Below are 23,530 nucleotides of genomic sequence, written 5' to 3' on the forward strand. Positions count from 1 at the left end.
CTCAGGCAAGGAAAATAGATTTATTGTTATCCACATTTTAAAAACTGCAGATTGATCTCCATGCAAATGTACATTTCGCCCTGCCCCTTAAAGTTAAGTTTGCCTGAATTTACCAAGAGTCTGAAAAGCATCCAGGTTGATTAAAGATTCAACACTGATTAACCCAACACTTGCAAAATCTAATTAACTAAATAGACCAATGTATCTCCAATATCAGTTGTCTGTCCATTCTCAGTGAGCCGGACCCGCTTTTGAGCTAGGTCTATTTGAAAGACAGCTTCATCTAAAATTGGGGACTTCTCAGCATCTTCCTTTCCAAGCACCGGAACACGTCGGGGTCCTCGGAGAGGGTCGTCAAATCGCATTAATTTTACTTTGGAAAGATCTGAAGAAAGAATTTAAAGGCATAATTGTAAGTGAGGCAAAGTCAATATACAAATCAGAAGAAGGCTGATGCAAAAGACATAACAAAAATATATAAGCTGTTGTTGTTGTTTCCGAGCTTCCTGAAAGAGTGCCTTGATACAGGCTTACATTGTGCTCTTTGGGCCCATTGCTTTAAAAGATAGATGAAGAAACCCTTCAGAACTAAAGCTTAATTAAAAGACAAGAGAGGAGTGAGATACCCATGATATTTGATTAAAGATGTGACTCATTCAGCAGAATCACCTAGAGAAGTATCTCCATTTTTCCATCCAGACAGAGATGTATGAAGGCTTTGAGTTCCCTGAATGTTCTATTAGACTTGCAAATCATGTTTACATAAGGAGGCAGAGTTTTACCCACAATTCCACCCCTCTTAAGATACACTGCAGCTCTGTGTCAAGCTAAAGTTCCAGGAGCAATTACTAAGTAAGCACTGACTCCAGAAGGGATTTGAGGAATTCCCAAAAAGACGTTTAATTGTTTTAATGATGTTTAGTGGAATGTAGATTTTAATGGTATTTCAGTAAGTCGTCGAATGAATTAACCAATTACCGTCTGTATGTTAACGCAACAGAACATTTTTAAAGAACTAAATTTTCTTCACTGCTATTTTTAATGCAATGTTTTAGAAATATGAACCTCTTCCTTAAATTGTGCTCCTTGTTTATCAGCGGTCATTTTAAATGGGCCCTTCACAAAGAAGTCTCTCATCTGCTCACTCAGGTTGCTGACTAGTCCTTGAGAAGTGTCACTTCCTCCTCATCATTACCAAGACATTATCTTAATATCTTTACCTGTGTTTATTAATGACTTAGATGGGGAAAAAATAGAGGAATTACTTAATATATTTCCAGGTAACACTAAATTGGATGGTGTTGCTAAAAGACAAAAATAGATTTCAAAATGCTTTTTAAATATTAGAGGAATTAACTGAAAATTACAGAATGAAATGCAAGGTTCTACACTTAAAAATCAAATACTTATTAGCTCGGTGACAGTACTTGTGAAAAAGATCTTGCCTGCAAAACTGAATACAAATCAGCAATATGATGTTGCTGGGACAAAAAAAATCAATATTAGGGTGAATCAATGTCATTTCCAAATTATAGGGGAAATGGTTCCACTTCTTTTACATGAGTCTGATTCAATCATAGTACCGTATTTAAGTTCTGGGCACCACACATTAAAAAGGATTCAGAGTAATTTAAATAGATTCAGAGAAAAGCAATGATCAAAGGACAAAAAAAAAAATCCCATGGAGAGAGATTGAAGGAGTTTAGAATATTTAACCATGGGTGTGGAGAGAGATGATAGCGGTTTTCAAAAAACTGAATGGATGTCACACAAAGTCAGAACTTTATTCTATATTGTTTGCAAAAAAATCCTCCCTACAATAAATGCAGTTTGATAATGGAAACAATTACTCAGATAGGTGATGGATTGCCCTTCACTGGATATATACAAGTAGAATATAGACAAACACAGAAGATACATTAATTTAAATCCCTGACCTACATAGGAGATTGGATTCAAAGGCCTGAATAACCCCCTTTTAATTTTATGAATCTCAATGGAATCACTTACCTCCTACTGGGAAAGAAGTTGAAAACTGTACATAAGCAACTCTAATCTACACACCAGGAAAATCTAATCTAAAGAACTACACATTCCCTTTCTACTCGTTAGTCTTTGTCCCATTTCAATCTATCTTTTGTTCATGATGGTTACATATACTGTACTGGCATATTTCCTTTTCCCTGGCAATCCTATATTGACTCTCACCAGGCTAATTTTCTATTTGAGCATATACATTTCACAAGATATTTTCCTGCAGAGACTGAACATCCGTTAAATCTAATTAATTCGACAATTAATTAGACCATTTATTAGTAGTTCGTATTTTATTAATTAGATAAATCTTTATCTCCATTAGATAAAAGGTTGTAAACTGAGTATTGGCTTAAATATCTCTTTCCAACATTGTGATGTTAATTAAGTTTCTCTTTAAAAAACACATGTGAAACATGTCCAAATCCTGTTACAACAACTGATTTTAAAAGTCACCTTGTATGATATTGTTTTTTCTGATATATTACAACCAAGAAAAATCTATATGCATATACTTGAAGCTGCACTGAATAAATATGTGCAGGGTTGACAACAATCACAAAAAATAAGCAAACCCTCCATCAAACCCCTCCTTTCTCTTCATTGTTATAATTTTAGATCATAATCAATCCCAAATGGCTTTACTTTAAGGGATTCTTAACAGCAAGTATCTATTTTGGTGAAATACTATTAAATAGTCCAATAGTCTGAAAAAAATAGCAAGATGTCACTTTAAAATTATCCCATTTAAAAATAGTTAGAGCTGGAGGCAAAGAATTTCAGACTGTTTTAGGAAAATCTAACAGCAACTATAACAAATTGTAAGGAGTTACTTCTCTGGAAGCTAAACTCTCATTTACAAAACTCTCTAAGGCTCTTTTTTAGTACAGTGGTACCTCGAGATACGAGTTTAATTCGTTCCGGACCTGCGCTCTTAAGTCGAGCAGCTCTTATCTCGAACGACTTTTCCCCATAGGAATTAATGTAAATAATTTTAATTGGTTCCAGCCCTCAAAAAACTCACAAAGTTAGTCTAAATTATGCAAAAAGACATTGCAAGAATAAATGTAACTTTACTTATTAATAAGATGATAAGCTGAGAGCTTTCCTTCCCTTCCTCTTTTTACCCAAAACAATCAACATGGCAAACTTTTATTTTTATTCATTAAACTGTAGTTATTTATTCAACTTCACTGCCACCCAATCCTGTAGAGGGAGGAAAGAAGGGAGGAAGGAAAAGGAAAGCAAGAAATGGAGGGAGGAAAGGAAGGAAGGAAGGAAAGAAAGGAAGGAAGGAAGAAAGGAAGGAAGGAAGAAAGGGTGAAGGGACAGGAACAGAGGAAGGAAGCAAGGAAACTTATGAAAGGGGAGAGTAACTTCACTGCCACCCAATCCTGTAGAGGGAGGAAAGAAGGGAGGAAGGAAAAGGAAAGCAAGAAATAGAGGAAGGGAAGGTAAAAGAGAGAAAGAAAAAGAGCAAGAAAGAAAGCAAGCAAGAGAGAAAGAAAGAAAATGAAAGAGAAATAAAAATAGAGAGGGAGAATGAAAGAAATGGAAGGAGGGAAGGAAGGAGAGAAAGCAAGAGAAAGAAAGAAAGAAAGAGAAAGAAAGAAAGAAAGAAAGAGAAAGAAAGAAAGAAAGAGAAAGAAAAAAGAATGAAAGAGCAAGAGAGCAAGAGAGAAAAAGAAAGAGAGAGAGAAAGAAAGAAAGAAAGAAAGGCAACTTCAAAGAAAGGCTCACTGAGCATCTCTCACTCTCTCTCTCTTTCTATCCCTCTCTCTTTCTCTCCCCCCTCTCCCCCCCCTTTCCCTCTCTCTTTCTCTCCCCCCTCTCCCCCCCTTTCCCTCTCTCTTTCTCTCTCTCCCTCTCTCTTTCTCTCCCCCCTCTCCCCCCTTTCCCTCTCCCCCCCCCCAGGCCGGCAGCGATGTTTTAAAACAGCCGCGCCGTTTGCGAGCTAACTCCTGAGGTGCGGAAGTTCGCCTTTGGCGTTTGGGCCACTCGGAATGTGAAATTCAAAACAGCGTTCGGATCCCCCCACCCCCAGCAGAAGCCAAGGACCCCCAGAGTGGGGCGGCAGGGGAGGCGACCGCCTCTCCACTCACCAAGTGCCGGGATACGAGCCGAGAAGAGCCGGGCTGGCTTACTTTCCTTCCTTCCCGCGCTGATGCAGAGCCACTCGAACAAAGCGTCACGCCCCCCTGACGCTTTTGGCGGCAAAAGAGCCCAGCGTCGCTTCGGAAGCCGCCGAAAGCATCAGAGGGGCGCGACGCTTTGTTCGAGTGGCTCTGCATCAGCGCGGGAAGGAAGGAAAGTAAGCCAGCCCGGCTCTTCTCGGCTCGTATCGCGGAGAGGGGCGGCATACAAATCCAAGTAATAAATAAAATAAAATAAAAAAATGTCTCTCCTCTCCCAGCTCTTATCTCGAGTAGCTCTTAAGTCGAGCAGCTCTTATGTCGGGGTTCCACTGTACTGTATTTCATTTCTTTATTTCTAGTAAATATATTAGAGGGAAAGTTTAGACAAAAATCAAGTAATGGTTTTACTGGTGATATTATTTTATATGCTATTGTGAAGGGGAAAGGAAGGAGCTATTACAAACTGTTTGATACTATTCTTTCCATAAAACCAGAAAATGTTCCAATAAAAGCAGCTAAATTATCTGTTTTGTCATAAGGTACAATGCCTTTTTTTGTTTTTGAAAAGAAAGAAATCTTTTCAAACATACAAGCCACTTTTCAAAGAATTGCTAAACAAAATTTTCCTAATGAGTCTGCTATTTTAAGCCTTTCTAAGTTCACAGCTCCCTTTTATCATTTTTTTAAGTGCCTGCCTAGCCATAACATCTTCTGAAACAACCATTCAGAAGAATTACTGATTTAGTCTCAATGGCTTTCCATTCACTTCAAAACAGTCTGGTTGTGGATCTCTCATAATTGCCTGCCCAAGTTTGAAATGTGTTGTACTGCTTTCATCTGGCAAGACAAGTTATATAACCCCCCCCCCCTCAACTGTTTTTCAAGAAAACAGATTCACCTCGAAATATGAAAATTGTCCCTTTCCCTAAGATCAAAACACACAAACAGCTGAGGTGATGAGAAGATAAATTATCGTTCTAATATAAAAAGTTTGCTGGGATCAACAAAATCACAGAGCAAACAGGACAATATCTCCTTGTTAAAGGGAGCTCTGTCAATTATCTTCAGCACAGCAACTGTAGTTCAGGCTCAAAACTCGGTGAGTTTAAATAAAAGATTACAATTCTTACCAAGAAAGGCTTTTACTGATTAATGGTAAGAATTCAAACATTCAGTTTATGAAGGAGAGTGTGGAATTAACTTAAAAATCTAAAGTTTAACAATCTGCGTTCTTAGAAAAGAATCTTTGCAGTAAAAAAGAAGAGACCTATGTAGACAGTGTCATGAACTTTCCTTTTCCCGTCCTAGGACTAAAAATTTTGAAGAGGAAGCATTAATCACTCATCATTGAGCTGATATGATAGAACATCAGCTTCAGCAAAACATGATTATATGCCCCACAAACATTTATCGGATTGTTTATTTGTTAGGTTTCTATTTTTCTTTTTTGTTCAGCTGCCCAAGGAGTCAAACTTCCCTCTCCTTTCCCTATCTTACAACAAACAATAAGGCTGTGAGGTAGGATGAGCTGATTTGACTCACCCCAAATCACTATGTGAGCTTCTGTAGCTAAAGGTGGACTAGAACCCAGATCTCCGCATGCTGGGCTGGCATCATAACCCCTACACTATATTGCCTCACCACTCACCGTATAAATTTATTGTCAGTCAGAACTGTCCATCTGCCACTGCATCTTTTTCACCACAGAGATTTCCTAAACTGAAGTACCTTTATAAAAACCCTTCTTAATATTTTTACTGGGATTAGCAGCATTTAATAATCATGCTGATGTTAACATGCATTTTTGTTTCAGTCTCTCTTGAGGCACATGTATCCAAATGTAAGCTTTAGAATAAGGAAAATAATGTAATGGTAATAAAGAAATTTCCATAATCAGAAATTCAAGACAATTCTTGTTACAACACTGATTTGGAAGCATTTTCTATTTGAAAATTACAGCTTTGCTTTGTATAGTCTAAAATTACTAATGTGGTTTCATCATTAAATTTGACATATTTGGCTTCTACTAACTTAATTTCCTTTTGGCAAGTTAGAAAGAACTACTTTTTCACCACAACACTGAGTATCATTTCTGGCTATTGAGTAAGGAAGTCCATTTGCTTCAGTTCCTTAACATTGCAAGGCATTATGGCCTACTGCTTTGAAATAGAGAGAATGCTTGCCACCTCTAGCATTATACCTCCAGAAAGATAAGGCTCAAAGGTTCATTCATTGAAAAAGTATGAAATGAGTAGGAATCAATGACTCAAGACACATACAACTAAATTAATGCATCACTCACACTGAAATTATAAATCTGGTGAAAGCCAGTAATTATCACCAGTAGTACCAATTGCACCTCTGGAGTTTTAAAACTAGCCTCCTCTAAGTTTCAGAACCTCAACACAAACTCCTTCAAGTCGAATTTCCGTGAAGTAGAGATGCGGAAGTAAATACACTATTTTGGGTTATGAACAGTATCACAAGCCTTCCCTTAACACTTTAAACCCCTAAATTGCAATTTCCCATTCCCTTAGCAACCATTTAGATTATTACTCACCATGTTTATTTATTGAGTTTCAGTTCTGGTCTTAGACAAGAGATCTAGATACAGTGCTATAGGCTTGTGGAGACCAGAATAGTTTTCTATTTCTTCTAAAAAATTCTAAAATCTGTCCGAAATAGAAGTCTGACGGCAGAAAAAGACCCCATGGTCCATCTAGTCTGCCCTTATACTATTTTCTGTATTTTATCTTAGGATGGATATATGTTTATCCCAGGCATGTTTAAATTCAGTTACTGTGGATTTATCTACCACGTCTGCTGGAAGTTTGTTCCAAGGATCTACTACTCTTTCAGTAAAATAATATTTTCTCATGTTGCTTTTGATCTTTCCCCCAACTAACCTCAGATTGTGTCCCCTTGTTCTTGTGTTCACTTTCCTATTAAAAACACTTCCCTCCTGGACCTTATTTAACCCTTTAATATATTTAAATGTTTCGATCATGTCCCCCCTTTTCCTTCTGTCCTCCAGACTATACAGATTGAGTTCATTAAGTCTTTCCTGATACGTTTTATACTTAAGACCTTCCACCATTCTTGTAGCCCGTCTTTGGACCCGTTCAATTTTGTCAATATCTTTTTGTAAGTGAGGTCTCCAGAACTGAACACAGTATTCCAAATGTGGTCTCACCAGCATTCTATATAGCGGGATCATAATCTCCCTCTTCCTGCTTGTTATACCTCTAGCTATGCAGCCAAGCATCCTACTTGCTTTCCCTACTGCCTGACTGCACTGTTCACCCATTTTGAGACTGTCAGAAATCACTACGCCTAAATCCTTTTCTTTTGAAGTATTTGCTAACACAGAACTGCCAATACAATAGTCAGATTGAGGATTCCTTTTCCCCAAGTGCATTATTTTACATTTGGAAACATTAAACTGCAGTTTCCATTGCTTTGACCATTTATCTAGTAAAGCTAAATCATTTACCATATTGCCGACACCTCCAGGAATATCAACCCTATTGCACACTTTAGAGTCATCGGCAAATAGGCAAACCTTCCCTACCAGACCTTCCCCTATGTCACTCACAAACATATTAAAAAGAATAGGACCCAGAACAGACCCTTGTGGCACACCGCTTGTAACCTGACTCTGCTCAGAATACTCGCCATTCACAACAACCCTCTGGTGTCTATGCTTCAGCCAGCTGCAAATCCATTGAACTATCCAGGGATTAAGTCCAATCTTCACTAATTTATCTATCAGCTCTTTATGTGGAACCGTATCAAAGGCTTTGCTGAAGTCCAGGTAGGCAATATCCACGGCACCACCTTCATCCAACACCTTTGTGACATAGTCAAAGAAATCAATGAGATTAGTCTGACATGATTTGCCTTCAGTAAAGCCATGCTGATTTGGGTCCAATAATTTATTGTTTTTTAGGTGCTGATTTATCCTCTTTTTCAGTAGAGTCTCCATCATTTTAACGACAACTGATGTCAAGCTAACTGGCCTGTAGTTACCAGCTTCTTCTCTACTGCCCTGAGTCTACTTGAACCTGAGTCTACATCTTACCTTTGATTCCTCTGTTCATCTTCATTAACCGTCTTATTATTGCATCTCGGCCATCTCCTTGTCTGACTTCAATCTTTGTAGAAAAGTGCCCATTTGCTGGTTGAGGGTTTATTAAACAGACAGACACACCAGGCTGTAAAGAAAAAAAAAATTCAATCACTGTTTTGCCTGGAATTTTCAAAGTCAACTGGGGATCGACAATACATAGGTTTATACCTATCAATAAGGCTGGCATCCATTTGTGCTACACATACCTTACCATTTATTTATTTATTTATTTATTTATTAGATTTTTATGCCGCCCTTCTCCTTAGACTCAGGGCAGCTTACAACATGTTAGCAATAGCACTTTTTTTAAAAACAGAGCTAGGTTATTGCCCCCACAATCCGGGTCCTCATTTTACCCACCTCGGAAGGATGGAAGGCTGAGTCAACCTTGAGCCGGTGATGAGATTTGAACCGCTGACCTTCAGATCTACAAGTCAGCTTCAGTGGCCTGCAGTACAGCACTCTACCTGCTGCGCCACCCCGGCTCATTTTACCATACAAGAATAATTTATTCTATGTTGTTATAAATTATCTGCACTCATTACTGACACAGTTGTCAGATTTCCCATGTTCTGCATTATATTCAGGTATGCTCTTGTGGTGGTGATATTATTACAGAACTGATAGATAAACAGTGAGGAAAAAAGTGATAGAACTCTTGATGAGGCAACAAGATTATTGTACAGACAAAGATGGAAAGAACTGGCAATACCTACAACAGAGAAATGGTTGGTAGAGATGACAGAACTTCCTGAGGTGGCCAAAATGACTTGTTTGATTACAAAAAAGCCAATATCCACATTTTAAACATTGACTGGAAACCCCTTATGTACTTCTTGCATAAAACAGGGGGAAATGAATTTATGATGTATAGTTTTGAGTTGACAATAAGATTTATTATAGAAAAGAGAGTGTAATAATATATCTTTAGAATAGATGTGTCTAACCACCAGCCCACAGCTAGTAATGTAGCCCCACAAATGTTATACCTTATGATTCTTGATGAACTTATCTTTTCTTTTATATACACTGAGAGCATATTCTTTGTGTTACACTGGGCCAATAAAATTCTATTCTATTCTATTCTACTCTACTCTACTCTATTCTATTAACTTTTAATGTTATTATGTCATTTTGCATTATAAAATTGTATTATATAGTTTATATATGTTTCTAATGCGTTTTTATATATTATTTATATTGTAAGCAGCCCTTAGTTCTTGAGAAGGACGGCTTAGAAATCGAACTAATAAGTATGCAGGTGAAAACAATTCCTCTTCACTCAATGTGAACCAAGCCAAAGTGATGGACGCCCATGCTTTAGAGAAAAAGATAATTGTACAATTGTATGTATAATTGCTGTAAAGGAAATCACAGGCACTCCTTTATATCTTTTTTTTCTTTCTTTACTATTTTTCTTCTGCCATTTTTATCTTTTTGTACTTTAGCTTTTTCCTTTCTTCATTGTTCTTTTTGTCCTTTTTATTCTATTTTGTTTTGTATTAATTTTTTCCTTTAATTTTCATTAAAATTAAAACTTTTAATAAAATTATAACTAAAAAGACAATGAAATGGCCGAATGGTGCAAAGGAAGAGACGTGATTGGTAACCCAAAGGAACAGGATAGTTAGAAGTGATGGTCTGGGTCCCAAGAGAAGACATTTAGAGTGGCAAGACTGGGGTAGAAGAAAAAGGGTAGTTGCCCTTCCCCACCTTCAGCAAATGACCGTCATACCAGAAGCCAAAGCAGCCAAGAGCAGCACCAGAATAAGGGACAAAGGGGAGAAGGAACCCTAATGTGGATGCTAACACCAGAATCAGTGAGTCATGTCCAGGACAAGACATACAGCTGTCATAAATTATGAGATGAGAACAAGATGACAGTCAAATCAAGGGAAACTGCTGGAGGGGATCTTAATATGGATAATAATAATAAGTAAGGCTAACAGAGAAAATAGAATAATACAGATAACAGAGTGAATTGGTGGGCAAAGGAAGTAGGTTAAAACTGCTACACAAAAGAGATTGAATTAAGTTGCTACGGAACAAAAAGAGGGGGAAAAATAATCTAAAATCTAGTATTAAAATACAAAAGAAAAAGAAAACTGCAGTGGTTAAAACTTGTTGGGAATCGGTTGGAATCAACTAGGGCATTTGGGCCAACAATGAAATCAGAATATCAGGGAGAGAACTCAGTTATAATAATAGAGCAGAATGAAAACACATCAGGAAAATCACAAGATTGTAAGAACAGTACACTGATGAAGCTCTAGGAGATACAATAAATAAGTTAATGTATATAATAGTAAATAAACATAACTTGTGCAGTAAGTAAAAAAAGCTTCACCCTTCATTTCTCTAACAAGATTTTATTTCCCATACTGCAAATTGTGATTCATCGTCATTTTGTTTCAAGCTGTCAAATTTCCTGCCAGGGCTTCTATCATGCCCAAGCTTTTGACATGCATCAGATTGCAGTTCCAGGTTCCTAAACTATTCTCTAACTTAACAGTTAAATCTGCCCATTTGATTGAAGCACAGAGTCTTCTTATTAAAAGAAACTGTCACTGAATCCAATTCAAAAATAAGGCACATGTAAGAAATTCAATAGCCTTGACCAAAGCTGTCACAAAAAGATAATTAATACAGCCAAATGCTCAGTCTTTCTACCTGCACAATAAGTAATATGCCGTGTGTCCTGAAACAGGGGGTCGAGTTTATGCTGTTCAGTAATATTCCAGCATTTTCATTCAATATACAGTGATCCCCCGATCATTGCGGGGGTTCCGTTCCAGGACCCCCCGCAACGAGCGGGTTTTCGCGAAGTAGCGCTGCGGAAGTAAAAACACCATCTGCGCATGCGCAGATGGTGTTTTTACTTCCCAGCAGCGAGGAGCCGAAGATTGGGGTTTCCCCGCCGCCCACGCAAACTCCTCGCTGCTGCCGCGCCCGCCGCTCACCCGCCCTGAAAGGGAAAGCCCCCCCAGGCCAGCTCCGATCCCCCCAGGCCGGCTCCGATCCCCCAGGCCGGCTCCGATCGTTTTAAAACAGGCGCGCCGCTTCTCTGCTGACTCCTGGCGAACTTCCCCGCTTTAGGAGTCAGCGGAGAAGCAGCGCGCCTGTTTTAAAATGATCGGAGCCGGCCTGGGGGGGCTTTCCAGCAACCCCCGAGCCCGGGTTGGGGGCTCGGGGGTTGCTGGAAAGCCCTCCCAGGCCGGCTCCGATCGTTTTAAAACAGGCGCACCGCTTCTCCGCTGACTCCTGGCGAACTTCCCGGGCGAAGGGCGAAGGGCGGGCGAGCGGCGGGCGAACAGCGGGTGGCCGGGCGAAGGGCGGGCGAGCGGCGAGCGGCGGGTGGCCGGGCAAAGCAAAACTAAATATTGTGATAGAACACGGATGTTGCAAGCAGTTACTGTTGAGCTAGGACAGAATACAGTATATAAACACAGAAAACATCTGAATCTCCTCATTATGCTTAGAGTTGTCACTTGTATTCTTTTTAGTCTAGGAATGTTATTATCCAGACAACATTCACAATTAAAATAGAACATTAATGAAAGTAATAGTACTATAGCAAGAACAGAAAAAGCCCCAATGCACTATTACTATTAATAATTGACCAAGTAAGAATATACAGATAATCTGCCTCATCTTCTAGTCTTTATACACTATAGATGTGTTCTATAATCACTTCTCATTGGTCAAGCCTTACACAAAGCAATCTCGGTACAGAACGACACAATTGGACAAGAGAAATATTTAATTCAAGGGGTGGTGACTCTTTCAAGGGAGGCTCAGTTCTCAGAGACTTCTAGTAAATTCCATGGATATAAGTAGGAAGCAGCAACTTTCTATAATAACCAAAAACAGATACTTAAGTAAACTTCAGGAGCAGCCTTAGCCTTAACTACCATCATAGAAACATCAAAACATAGAAGATTGACAGCAGAAAAAGACATCTTGGTCCATCTAGTCTGGCCTTATACTATTTCCTGTATTTTATCTTAGGATGGATATATGTTTATCCCAGGCATGTTTAATCATGTTCTATGATGACTTCCAGATTGAAATTTACCCGCTAGGATTTTATTTTATTTTATTATTATTTATCACATTTGTAGACCCTTTTATCTTATAGAGTCGTAGGAGATAAAAGGGTATAAAAGAGTCACAGAATCAAAATATATTTAGCACAAAAGGCTTTCCTCTTAGATGCCACTTGATGAAACTCCCTAGAGCTGACAGGAGCCACAACATGATCCTGTACCTTAAATTGGATCTGTAAGCAAACTGGCAAACATTGCAACTTATGCAGCAGAGGTATAATGTCTGCAGTTTGGGGAGCATACCTAATTGTCCATGCATTTAGCACCAGCTGAAGTGCCTAGATCAGTGATGGCGAACCTTTTTTTAGTTCGAGTGCCAAAAGGGGGTGGGTGGGTGGGTATGCTAGCATATGTGACATGCCCACACCCCTTCCCTCCCCCCATTCATGCACACACCACCATGTGTTGTCCCCCGTGCATGCGCATAGGTCTTACTGAAGCCCGGTACATGAAAAAAAATGCCCAAATGGGCAAACTGGAAATTCAAAGAAACGCACTTCTGGTTTGCCATTGTGCTTTTTTTTTTGTTTTTTTGCACTCAGGAAGGTTCAGGAAAGTTTCCTAAAGCTCCAGAGTGGGGGGGAAAAAAAAGCACAAAGGGCAAAGCAGAATTTCGGAAAATGCACTTCCAGTGTGCCGTTATGCCGTTTTTTGCACTTTGGAGGATTCAGGGAAGCTTCCTGAAGCTCCGGAGTGCAAAAAACAGCACAACGGGCAAACTGAAAGTTTGGAAAATACACGTCCGGTTTGGCCGTTGTGCTGGTTTTTGCACTCTGGGGCTTCAGGAAGCTTTCCTGAACTATTCAGAGTGCAAAAATGAGCACAACGGCAAAACAGAAGTGGGTTTTTTTGAACTTCCGGTTTGGGCAATTTTTTTGCCTCTGGGGCTTCAGGGAAGCTTCTCTGAAGCATCTAGAGCAGTGTTTCCCAACCTTGGCAACTTGAAGATATCTGGACTTCAACTCCCAGAATTCCCCAGCCAGCATTCGCTGGCTGGGGAATTCTGGGAATTGAAGTCCAAATATCTTCAAGTTGCCAAGGTTGGGAAACGCTGATCTAGAGGGCAAAACGGTCTTTCCCAAGACCGAAAATCAGTTGGCCAGCGCGCGCGTGTGCGCTGGAGTTAACTCAGGGCAAAGTCTCACGTGCCCTCCAATATGGCTCTCCGTGCCACCTGTGGCACGTGTGCCATAGGTTTGCCGTCAAGGGCCTAGATACTCTTCAAGGACAGTCCCATGTAGACACAACAATAGTGCAATCAAGAGGTAACTAGGAGTGTCTGACAATAGACCTCCCATTCCAAAAATGGGCACAAGTGGAGAAGGACACAAACCTTTAATGCAAAACCAAACTTACTTCTACTCTGAATACGCAGAATGGCTTTCCAGGGCAGCAATCTTCTTTTATTTTCTCATCTCCTTCAGAGGCAAATTTTAATTCTATATGTTCCAGCTTTAGAAGAAAATGGGGAAATTGTTTTCAAAAAATTAGTTCAAATAGATTAATAAGGAAATTCAATTGTATCAGAGAGTTTCATTGTTAAATAAAATCATGTTTGTGATTAACTAACGAGTTCTTATTTTAAAAAATTCCACAGCTTTGATTCTTTTTCTTTATAGATTTAAATGTATCTCATGTTTAGAGGTCTGAGCGAGGAAAAGTTCCACTTTGAACAAGTTTGGCAGTTTCAAAGTCATGGGATGTTTGATTGGTTTAGTAACTATTGCACACAGATTCCAACATTCCATTATTTTTCCCACACATAAAAGCCTTTACTTTCTTCAAAGTAACTGTTCAAATCTCATTAAAAAGATATATAAAAAGATATATAAAAAGATAATAACAAATAATATAGCCAACAGACTTGTTATTGAGATAAATATACTAATTGTAATCACAATCCTTTGCATCAGAATTTTTCTAAATTCAAAATTGAGCAGCTAAAAAACTTAACTAAATAAATCCCCACTTAAATTAGTTAGAAGTAGAAATTCCTATTTTTAGCAAGAATCATTAAATTTAGAGGAGGAATAAACACTACCCCAAAAAGCTGAGAATTTCCAATAATTTTCTCAACCTGAGGGAAAACAGCAATCTCAATAGGGCAAGACGTACATCTGTTCAGGTGATAATAGGAAAGGAGCATGTTATTATTATATTCTGGTTTCACTTGCAGATCATTAATATTGATTTCAGGGCTCTAATTCTGGATGAATTCTTCCACTAAATGTTTCTCATTTGTGAGCATTTTATAGGATTTGATTGGATTAGGCAGCTATTCAGATTAGAAACTGGAAATGGTGCTTTCAGAGGAAACAACAGCACACTTGGCGAACATACAGATGGCTCTTTAAAGAAGCCATATCGTTTCCTGAGTTTGAAATCAGGTAGCTATGCAATGGAAAAAGTCATTGCTCACAGTCACTCATGCCCTTATCACCTCGAGGTTTGATTACTGCAACGCTCTCTACATGGGGCTACCTTTGAAAAGTGTTCGGAAACTCCAGATCGTGCAGAACGCGGCCGCGAGAGCCATCGTGGGGCTTCCCAGATTCGCCCACGTATCTACAACACTCCGTGGCCTGCATTGGCTTCCGATCAGTTTCCGGTCACAATTCAAAGTGTTGGTCATAACCTTTAAAGCCCTACATGGCATTGGACCAGAGTACCTCCGGAACCGCCTGCTACCGCACGAATCCTAGCGGCCAATAAGGTCCCACAGAGTTGGCCTTCTCCGGGTCCCATCAACTAAACAATGTCATCTGGCGAGCCCCAGGGGAAGAGCCTTCTCTGTGGCGGCCCCGGCCCTCTGGAATCAACTCCCCCCGGAGATTAGAACTGCTCCCACCCTCCTTGTCTTCCATAAACTACTTAAGGCCCACCTATACCGCCAGGCATGGGGGATTTGAGACATCTTTCCCCCAGGCTTATTATAATTTATGTTTGGTATGTATGTGCTGTTTGGTTTTTAATTATGATAGGGTTTTTAGTTTTTTAATATTAGATTTGTGCCATTATATTGTTTTTATCGTTGTTGTGAGCCGCCCCGAGTCTTCGGAGAGGGGCGGCATACAAATCTAATAAATTATTATTATTATTATTATTATTATTATTATTATTATTATTATTATTATCCTTGCATTATTGACAGGATACAACAAGATGATGTATTTTCCCAGGATGAGTAGCTACCGTACAAGTCTGGAAAAGGTTTGGCTTCTTTAAAGAGGCACCCACAGATTCATCAAGGATGGCCACCTGCTTGAAGCCAATTTTTCCACTTCCATGCTGAATACAGTAATACCCCGGCCGACCATTGCGAACAGGGTAATTTGCGATTTTTCAACCCGGAAGTCAAAACACCATCTGCGCATGTGTGCCCTTTTTTTCTATGGGCACGCATGCGTAGATGGCGCCCGGCAGATCAGCTGCTGGGCGGCTTCCCTGGGTCTTCCCCCTCTTGCTGGCGGGAGGGCAAGCAGCGGGCATCAGCAAGGAGTTTCCCCACCGCCCACGCAAACTCCTCGCTGCCGCCCGCCCTTCGCCCGCCCACGCCGTTCATTCTCGCCGCTTTCGAGCTGAGTCCCGCAGCGAATTCACTCCGGGACTCAGCTCGAAAGCGGCGACAGCCAGCGCGGAGAAGCCGTTCGCTGGCGCTGGCTGTCGGCGCTTTTGAGCTGAGTCCCGGAGCGAATTCGCTCCGGGACTCAGCTCGAAAGCGGCGACAGCCAGCGACAGCGAACGGCTTCTCCGCGCTGGCTGTCGCCGCTTGCGAGCTGAGTCCCGGAGCGAATTCGCTCCGGGACTCAGCTCAAAAGCGCCGACAGCCAGCGCGGCGCGGCTGTTTTAAAATGTCGCCGCCGGCATGGGGGGCTTGCCAGCACCCCCCGGACCCCCAACCCGGGTTTGGGGGGCTGCTAGGAAGCCCCCCATGCCGGCGGCGACATTTTAAAACAGCCGCGCCGCCCCCAATCTTCGGCTCCTCACTAGCGCTGCGGGAGTAAAAACACCATCTGCACATGCGCAGATGGTGTTTTTACTTCCGCAGCGCTACTTCGCGAAAACCCGCTCATTGTGGGGGGTGCTGGAACGGAACCCTCGCAATGAGCGGGGGATCACTGTAGTTGCATATCCCGAGTTGGATTGTTATTGTGACTCAAAATGAAAAATAAATATGCAATGTTTTCTTTTAAGACCCATGTGTACAGTACACACACACACACTCATACACGGATACACTTGCAGATAGACTTTGTATCACTAGCTAGGGATTGAAGATGAACAAAGGATATTGAGCTATGTTTCTCCACTTTTGCAACTTTTAAAATGTGTGGACCAACTCCCAGAATTCCATAACCAGCATACTGGTTGAGAAATCCTGGGAGCTGTCCACTCATCTTAACTACCAAGTTTGAAAGACAATAATGTAGAGATTTTCCAGAAACAATGAATCTTACCAAGAGCTGAATATCATTAAGGCTTTCCTAGCAAATGCTCACCTCTAAGGAATTCGTCAAAAAGACTATATTCTCCAGCAGGACAGCCTGTTCATCGAATTCCAGCTCCAGATCAAGCACACGGGATCCCTTCTTCTCCAAATTTTCCTACCAACAGCAAAAAGCCCAAGTTTTAAAGTGCAGCAATGCTGATAGAACTTTTTTAGTAGGTTTCCCAGCTGGTCTATGAGTCCCAACAGAGCCATTACAGTTTACAGAAGATTGCCAATTCCAGCCACGATTTGGAAAGCTCTTAAAAGTAGCTTGTTTTTGTCTCAAATCTACTTTTTAATATATAAAAAAGCATTTAGAAAAATGTTTTAAAACAGAAAAAACTAGTGATCCCTCGATTTTCGCGGGGGTTACGTTCCAAGACCTCCCGCGAAAATCGATTTTCCGTGATGTAGCGGCGCGGAAGTAAAAACACCATTTTTGGCTATGGACAGCCAAAAACTACCCCTCTCACCTGCTTTCTTCGGACACGGGTCCTCCTGCAGCAGCGCTGGCGGCCACCGTTCCCCGTAGGCACCCACCCGCCCGCCGCCCACCCGCCGTTCGCCGCTCGCCCGTTCGCCTGCCCACCCGCCGTTCACCCAGCCGCTCGCTCGCCCACCGCTCGCCCGCCCGCCCGCCGCTCGCCCAGCCGCTCGCTCACTGCTCGCCCGTTCGCCCGCCCGCCGCTCGCCCGTCCGCTCGCCGCCCGCTCCACCTCTCTTTCTCCTCTGCTGCAAGAGAGGCAGGACAGGCATTCTCCGGAGGCTGGTGGGTGCACGGGCCGGCGCGTGAGAGAGAAAGAGGGGGGAGAGCAAGAGATAGCAAGAGAGAGAGAAAGAGTGAAAGAAAGAAAACAAGAGAGGGAAAGTGAGAAAAAGAGAGAGAGCAAGAGGGGGAGAGATAGAGAAAGAGAGAGAAGGAAAGAAAGAAAGAGATGAGAGGGAGGAAGAGAGTGAGAGAGAGGAAGAAAGAGAGAGAGAGAAGAGTGGAAGGAAGAGAGAGAGAGAAGAGTGGAAGGAAGAGAGAGAGAAATGATAGAAAAAAGGGGAGAAAAAAAGAGAAATGAGAAAATGATTGAAGCAGAGAATGACAGGAAAGAAAGAGAAAGAGACAGAGAAGTGATTCTTGGTGATGACGTATGATGTCATCGGGTGGGAAAAACCGTGGTATAGAAAAAAAAACCGTGGAGTATTTTTTAATTAATATTTTTTGAAAAACCGTGGTATAGCGTTTCGCGAAGTTTGAAGCCGCGAAAATCGAGGGATCACTGTATTTCTATTATTATCACTATTCTTTAACTAACTAAATGTATATGCCACCCACCCCCCAGCAACTCTGGCAAGCACAGAAAACAAGACATCTCCGAGGGGCAGATTTTGAAAGTAAGTAGAACTTGCAGCTCATAAGCCATATGGGGATATTCATATACTTTAATAGGATATTCTTTGCCTCCCTCCAATATTTTGCTGAATTTTGATTGTAAGGGACTGCTATGCAAAAAAAAGTATGGGTTTTTTTTGCCAACTCATAATGCACATGCTATGACTATCAAATAATCCTCTTGGTGTCTGAAAGAGAATTGGCAAATAATACAATATTCCAAGGTAAATGAGGTATGAGTCTACATACCTACTCAATTCAGACTAAAATTAATACCAATCAATCAATCAATCAATCAATCAAAATGCAACTGAAAGGGACCTGGGAGGTCTTCTAGTCCAACTCCCTGCTCAAGCAGACCCTATACCAGGAGTGTCAAACTCACACCGTCACGGTGGCATCATGTGACATACCCCTTCACTAAACTGGGCGGGGGCGTGATCAGCGTTTGATACATCTGGCCCGCAAGCCAGGGGTTTGACAGCCCTGCCCTATGCCTGTACCATTTGAAATAGATTACTGTCCAGTGTTTTCTTAAAAACCTCCAGTAATGAAACACCTTCTGAAGGCAAGCTGTTCCACTGGTTAATTGTCCTCACTGTTAGGAATTTTTTTCTTAATTCCAAGTTGCTTCTCTCCTTGATTAGTTCTCTTCCATTGCTTCTTGTCCTGCCTTCTAGTGCTTTGGAAAATAGGTTGACTCCCTCTTCTTTTTTGGAAGCCCCTCACATACTGGACTACTGCTATGTCCCCCCTAGTCCTTCTTTTTTTTAGAGTGGCCATACCAGATTCCTGCAATCATTCTTCGTACTTCTTAAGAAGTGCCCAATAAAGATACAGGTTAGAAAATAATGAAACTGAATACTGCATAATCAATGGTGCCGTATGGCTACTCTCAAGGTGTGAGGCAAGGGGAAAGCAGATAGTTATAGTAGTAAAGCAACAGCAACTCAGATTCCTAATCCAAATAACTAACACTGATTTTGTTTTTTTGGGGGGGAGGGATCACTGTTATCTTATTCTTCTCCACCTATCCTGAAAGTGTTATGCTTCAGCAGGAAAAGACCATTTGATTAGTGCTGAACTGAGAAAAACAAACAATGGACGTCTAGTATTTATGTGCTCTGATGGGATTTATATGTTCCCCCAAGAGAAACAAACCAGTCTCTACACAAATAGAGGAAATGTTCCTTCTTACATCCCCACCCACCCCCCAAAATAAAAACCTATCCTTTTTAAAGTGTGCAGTACATAATACTCATTAAAATTAATATCTGCTGTGAAATATATTGTCATAGCCTTACTTTACTCCCTGTGTTCATCATCAAATGACACACAACTTTATTGCAGAATATCTTCAACATATGCACTAAAAATCTATTAAGATTTCTAACGTAGTTCAGGTAATTCATAGCAAAGGAAGAAAATGTAAATGTGGCCTAAATAAAACATTTTTATTGTTTTTCCCCATTATTAAAACATCACAGCAATCTTTCTCTTTGAGAAGACAGACTACTATGCAGTGTTGCAGCTAAAAACTGCAGAATAAAATGGAAATCCTTGCTGCAGCCACAGACAGAAGAAGGCATTTTCTGATAACAACGCAATGGCTTTTCCAATCCAAGAAACACACTAAGTAAAATGCAACCACTAATATAATCTGGCATTTTAGTTTAAATTTTTAAAGTTTGCTAAAATTATGTTGCTTTCCCCTACTTGGGCTGAATTCTTATTTGAATGCCAGTACATTTGACGTTTGAAGTAAATAAAACATTTAGCTAATCATGATTATGTAAAGAGGGAGAAAGTGTTATTGCCACAAACAAAGTTTTATGTTCTTAAATGTTTAATTGATTGAGATCTACCTATAAGGCTTCAAAGCACAACCTTCTCAAGGAATCTATCAGGGCAAGGTACAATCAGGGGGAGATCCACCAGTATCATCACTTACATCCCTGGACCTGTTCTTCTACCACCACCACCGGAAACATTCAGTCAAAATTCAGCAAGCAGACCTTCATCGGTTAAGCAAGATATCAGCTGAAAATTACAGCGGTTGGCAATTTCACGTGCAAAGTCCTACCAAGTAACCCCATGGAAAAATTCAGCCATGTCCAATGTTAAATCATCGACCTGCTCACCTTTTTACGTGTCTGCTATACCCTCCAAAGTTATTTTCCACAACACATACTAATGTGTCCTTATTACATATAAGCAATGTTCAATAAAATTAACTTAAATAAAATACCACTTCAAAGTACAGTATATGCTCAGCAATAAGCATAATACCTTCATAACTCCTGAAGGAAGGATAAAATAGAGTCTGATTTCACAGGTAAGCATTCATTCATTCATTCATTTATTCATTTATTTATTTACTTATTTATTGGATTTGTATGCCGCCCCTCTCCATGGACTCGGGGCAGCTAACAACAGTGACAAAAACAGAATGTAGAAATCCAATACTAAAACAGCTAAAAAACCCTGTTATAAAACCAATCATACATACAAACATACCATGCATAAATTGTAGAAGCCTAGGGGGAAAGATTATCTTAGTTCCCCCATGCCTGACGGCTGAAGTGGGTTTTGAGGAGCTTACGAAAGGCAAAGAGGGTGGGGGCTATTCTAATCTCTGGTGGGAGTTGGTTCCAGAGGGCCAGGTATAAAATATATTACAGTCTAGCCTGGATGTAATTAAACCATAACCAAGATAGATAGATAGATAGAGAGAGAGAGAGAGAGAGAGAGAGAGAGAGGGAGGGAGGGAGAGAGAGAGAGAGAATATAATTATTTATATCAGGACATCTAATACAAAATGCATACTAATCGGAAACAGAAATAGTTCCGATGAGAAACAACTTGTATCATCCTGCTCATTTTTTCTCCCTCTGATTTTTTTTAAAGTTGTGTTTCCACATTACTATTCTATTCTGTGTCATACTTACATTTTCTTCCACATCTCTGCATAATTTCCAGGAGTCTCATAAAAGAAGCAAGCCTATAAGCAGAATTGCAGCGATAAATAGCAAAAGGCTGACCTTAATCATTGCTACAAAAGGCATAACCCTTTTCATGTATTTTTTCAGTTCCGTCAAGGAGCTGAGTTCAGTGGCAATTATTTTGTTGTCTGGAAGCTGTCCTCCATTGGTCTACAACAAAAAAACATACAAGATCCAATTATTCTCCCGTTGTCAGTTCTATAGGAATAGAAAACACACATACCCCTCGATTTGATTTATTTATTTATTTTCTTCACCAATCTTAATACTGTACCCAGTTCTGAAGCTCAGTGAAATGGTGCAAACAATCTACTTCACATGTGTCAAACTCGCAGCGTCACGTTGCCGTCGTAATGTTTTCCTCCTTCACGGAGCTGGGGTGGGCGTGGCCTATGCATGACACATCCAGCCCACAGACCACTAGTTTGACACCCCAATCTACTTCCTCCAGGACTTTCTGAAGCTATCACCCAGCTATCTTCTCTATAATCTTCTCCCCAAAAAGGTTAGGAGAACAGTCAAAATGATGAACGAATTTGTTTCTACAATTATCTGCTAACATTTCTATTTGCTTAAACCTCATTGTAGATCCCTTTTCCCCCCCTGAAGAACTGCTTCACCCCAATTTTAAATGCTGCTGTTTAAAAGTTATTCTTTAATGAGTTTAGAAGACGACTGAGAACCCCTCCATCCTGCTAAGCTATATTTCTATATGTGGCCATGCTCTAAATATCACACCTTGCTCAAAATCATTTAGGACAGCTATTCCCTCGGGCTGTCACAATTTGTGGTCCACCGAGCAGAACACAGCTGAGTAATCACACCCAGCCTGCTGAGCTGTCCACAAAGATATCAAGAGGGCTCCTGATTCTTGCTGGCTACCTGAACTACAAAAACAAAGAAAGGGGACCAATTGGCTGTCAAATGATATGATAGCCAACGATGCAGTGTTGACAGCCTGAACTGGGGTTGCAGGATCTTAAGCTGCGAAAGAAATTTCTGTCCCAGGCATCACTATTGAATATTACATCTATAACTCACTTTTCTCTGTCAGAGAGAGTTGCAACCAAAAAAAAAAGTCGGTTATTTCAAGCTAACTAAGCAAGCTGTCTGAAAAGATCCAATCCTAATTCAGCCCCCATGAATTCTCCAAGACTGTGTTGCCAAAATAGGCGGGAGAAGGAAGCAAATTTCTTTCTTTCTTTTCCCTCTAAAGCAAAGCACTCCACTAGCCTAACGATACTTCTACTATACTGCCACTTCACAAATCCTAAATATTATCCTGCAATGGTTTGCAACTGTCCTCACTGCAGTGACGTAGAACTCCAGGTAAGGCTACCCACATGGTCCCTAACCAATCTGGGCAGAAATGCAAAAGCTCTCCCACCATCTAACTAGTGCCCTCTCGTTGGTTCCATTTAGTCTTGTGGCAAAAATAAAATATGGGGCTAATAAGTTAATAAAAGGGAGCATAAAGATAGTTATTATTATTATTTATTTTATTATTATTATTATTATTTTATTGGATTTGTATGCCGCCCCTCTCCGCAGACTCGGGGCAGCTAACAACAATGATAAAAAACCAGCATGTAACAATCCAATTAATAAAACAACTAAAAACCCTTATAGTAAAACCAAACATGCACACAAACATACCATGCATAACTTGTAATGGCCTAGGGGGAAAGAATATCTTAACTCCCCCATGCTTGGTGATAAAGGTGGGTATTGAGTAATTTGCGAAAGGCAAGGAGGGTGGGGGCCATTCTAATCTCTGGGGGGAGTTGATTCCAGAGGGCCGGGGCCGCCACAGAGAAGGCTCTTCCCCTGGGGCCCGCCAAACGGCATTATTTGGTCGATGGGACCTGGAGAAGGCTAACTCTGCGGGACCTTATCGGCCGCTGGGATTCGTGCAGTAGCAGGCGGTTCCGGATGTATTCTGCCCCAATGCCATGTAGGGCTTTAAAGGTCATTACCAACACTTTGAATTGTGACCGGAAACCGATCAGCAGCCAGTGCAGGCCACAGAGTGTTGCAGAAACATGGGCGAATCTAGGGAGTCCCACGATGGCTCTCGCGGCCGCATTCTGCACGATCTGTATTATGTCAATACAGCACAGCAATCGAGATCACTATGCTGGATTTCGTATTTCTTCACCAGTCGGGCGCTTCCCAAGCACCTAGGACTGTGTGATGTAGCGACGAATTATGTTTGCCAATCCCAGTAAAGCGGCCTTTTACAATTGACATTATT

The 23,530-nt window shown here is 40.8% G+C and overlaps 1 protein-coding gene across 3 annotated transcripts in view; it reads right to left on the reverse strand.

Annotated features, from left to right (window-relative positions):
• Nucleotides 1-23,530, reverse strand: part of LARS1 (leucyl-tRNA synthetase 1) — a 61,914-nt gene continuing 38,384 nt past the window's right edge. For all 3 annotated transcript variants that reach the window (XM_070739368.1, XM_070739367.1, XM_070739369.1), the window contains 5 exons: nt 21,316-21,426; nt 16,904-17,008; nt 13,761-13,856; nt 8,251-8,383; nt 1-385 (listed from right to left, as the gene is read on the reverse strand). In XM_070739368.1, the coding sequence (XP_070595469.1) occupies nt 180-385; nt 8,251-8,383; nt 13,761-13,856; nt 16,904-17,008; nt 21,316-21,426 (651 nt within the window). In that variant the 3' untranslated portion in view covers nt 1-179. The remainder of the gene's footprint in view (nt 386-8,250; nt 8,384-13,760; nt 13,857-16,903; nt 17,009-21,315; nt 21,427-23,530) is intronic.

This window comes from Erythrolamprus reginae, chromosome 2, assembly GCF_031021105.1.
Source record: "Erythrolamprus reginae isolate rEryReg1 chromosome 2, rEryReg1.hap1, whole genome shotgun sequence".
In the NCBI taxonomy this organism is placed as follows: domain Eukaryota; kingdom Metazoa; phylum Chordata; class Lepidosauria; order Squamata; family Dipsadidae; genus Erythrolamprus; species Erythrolamprus reginae.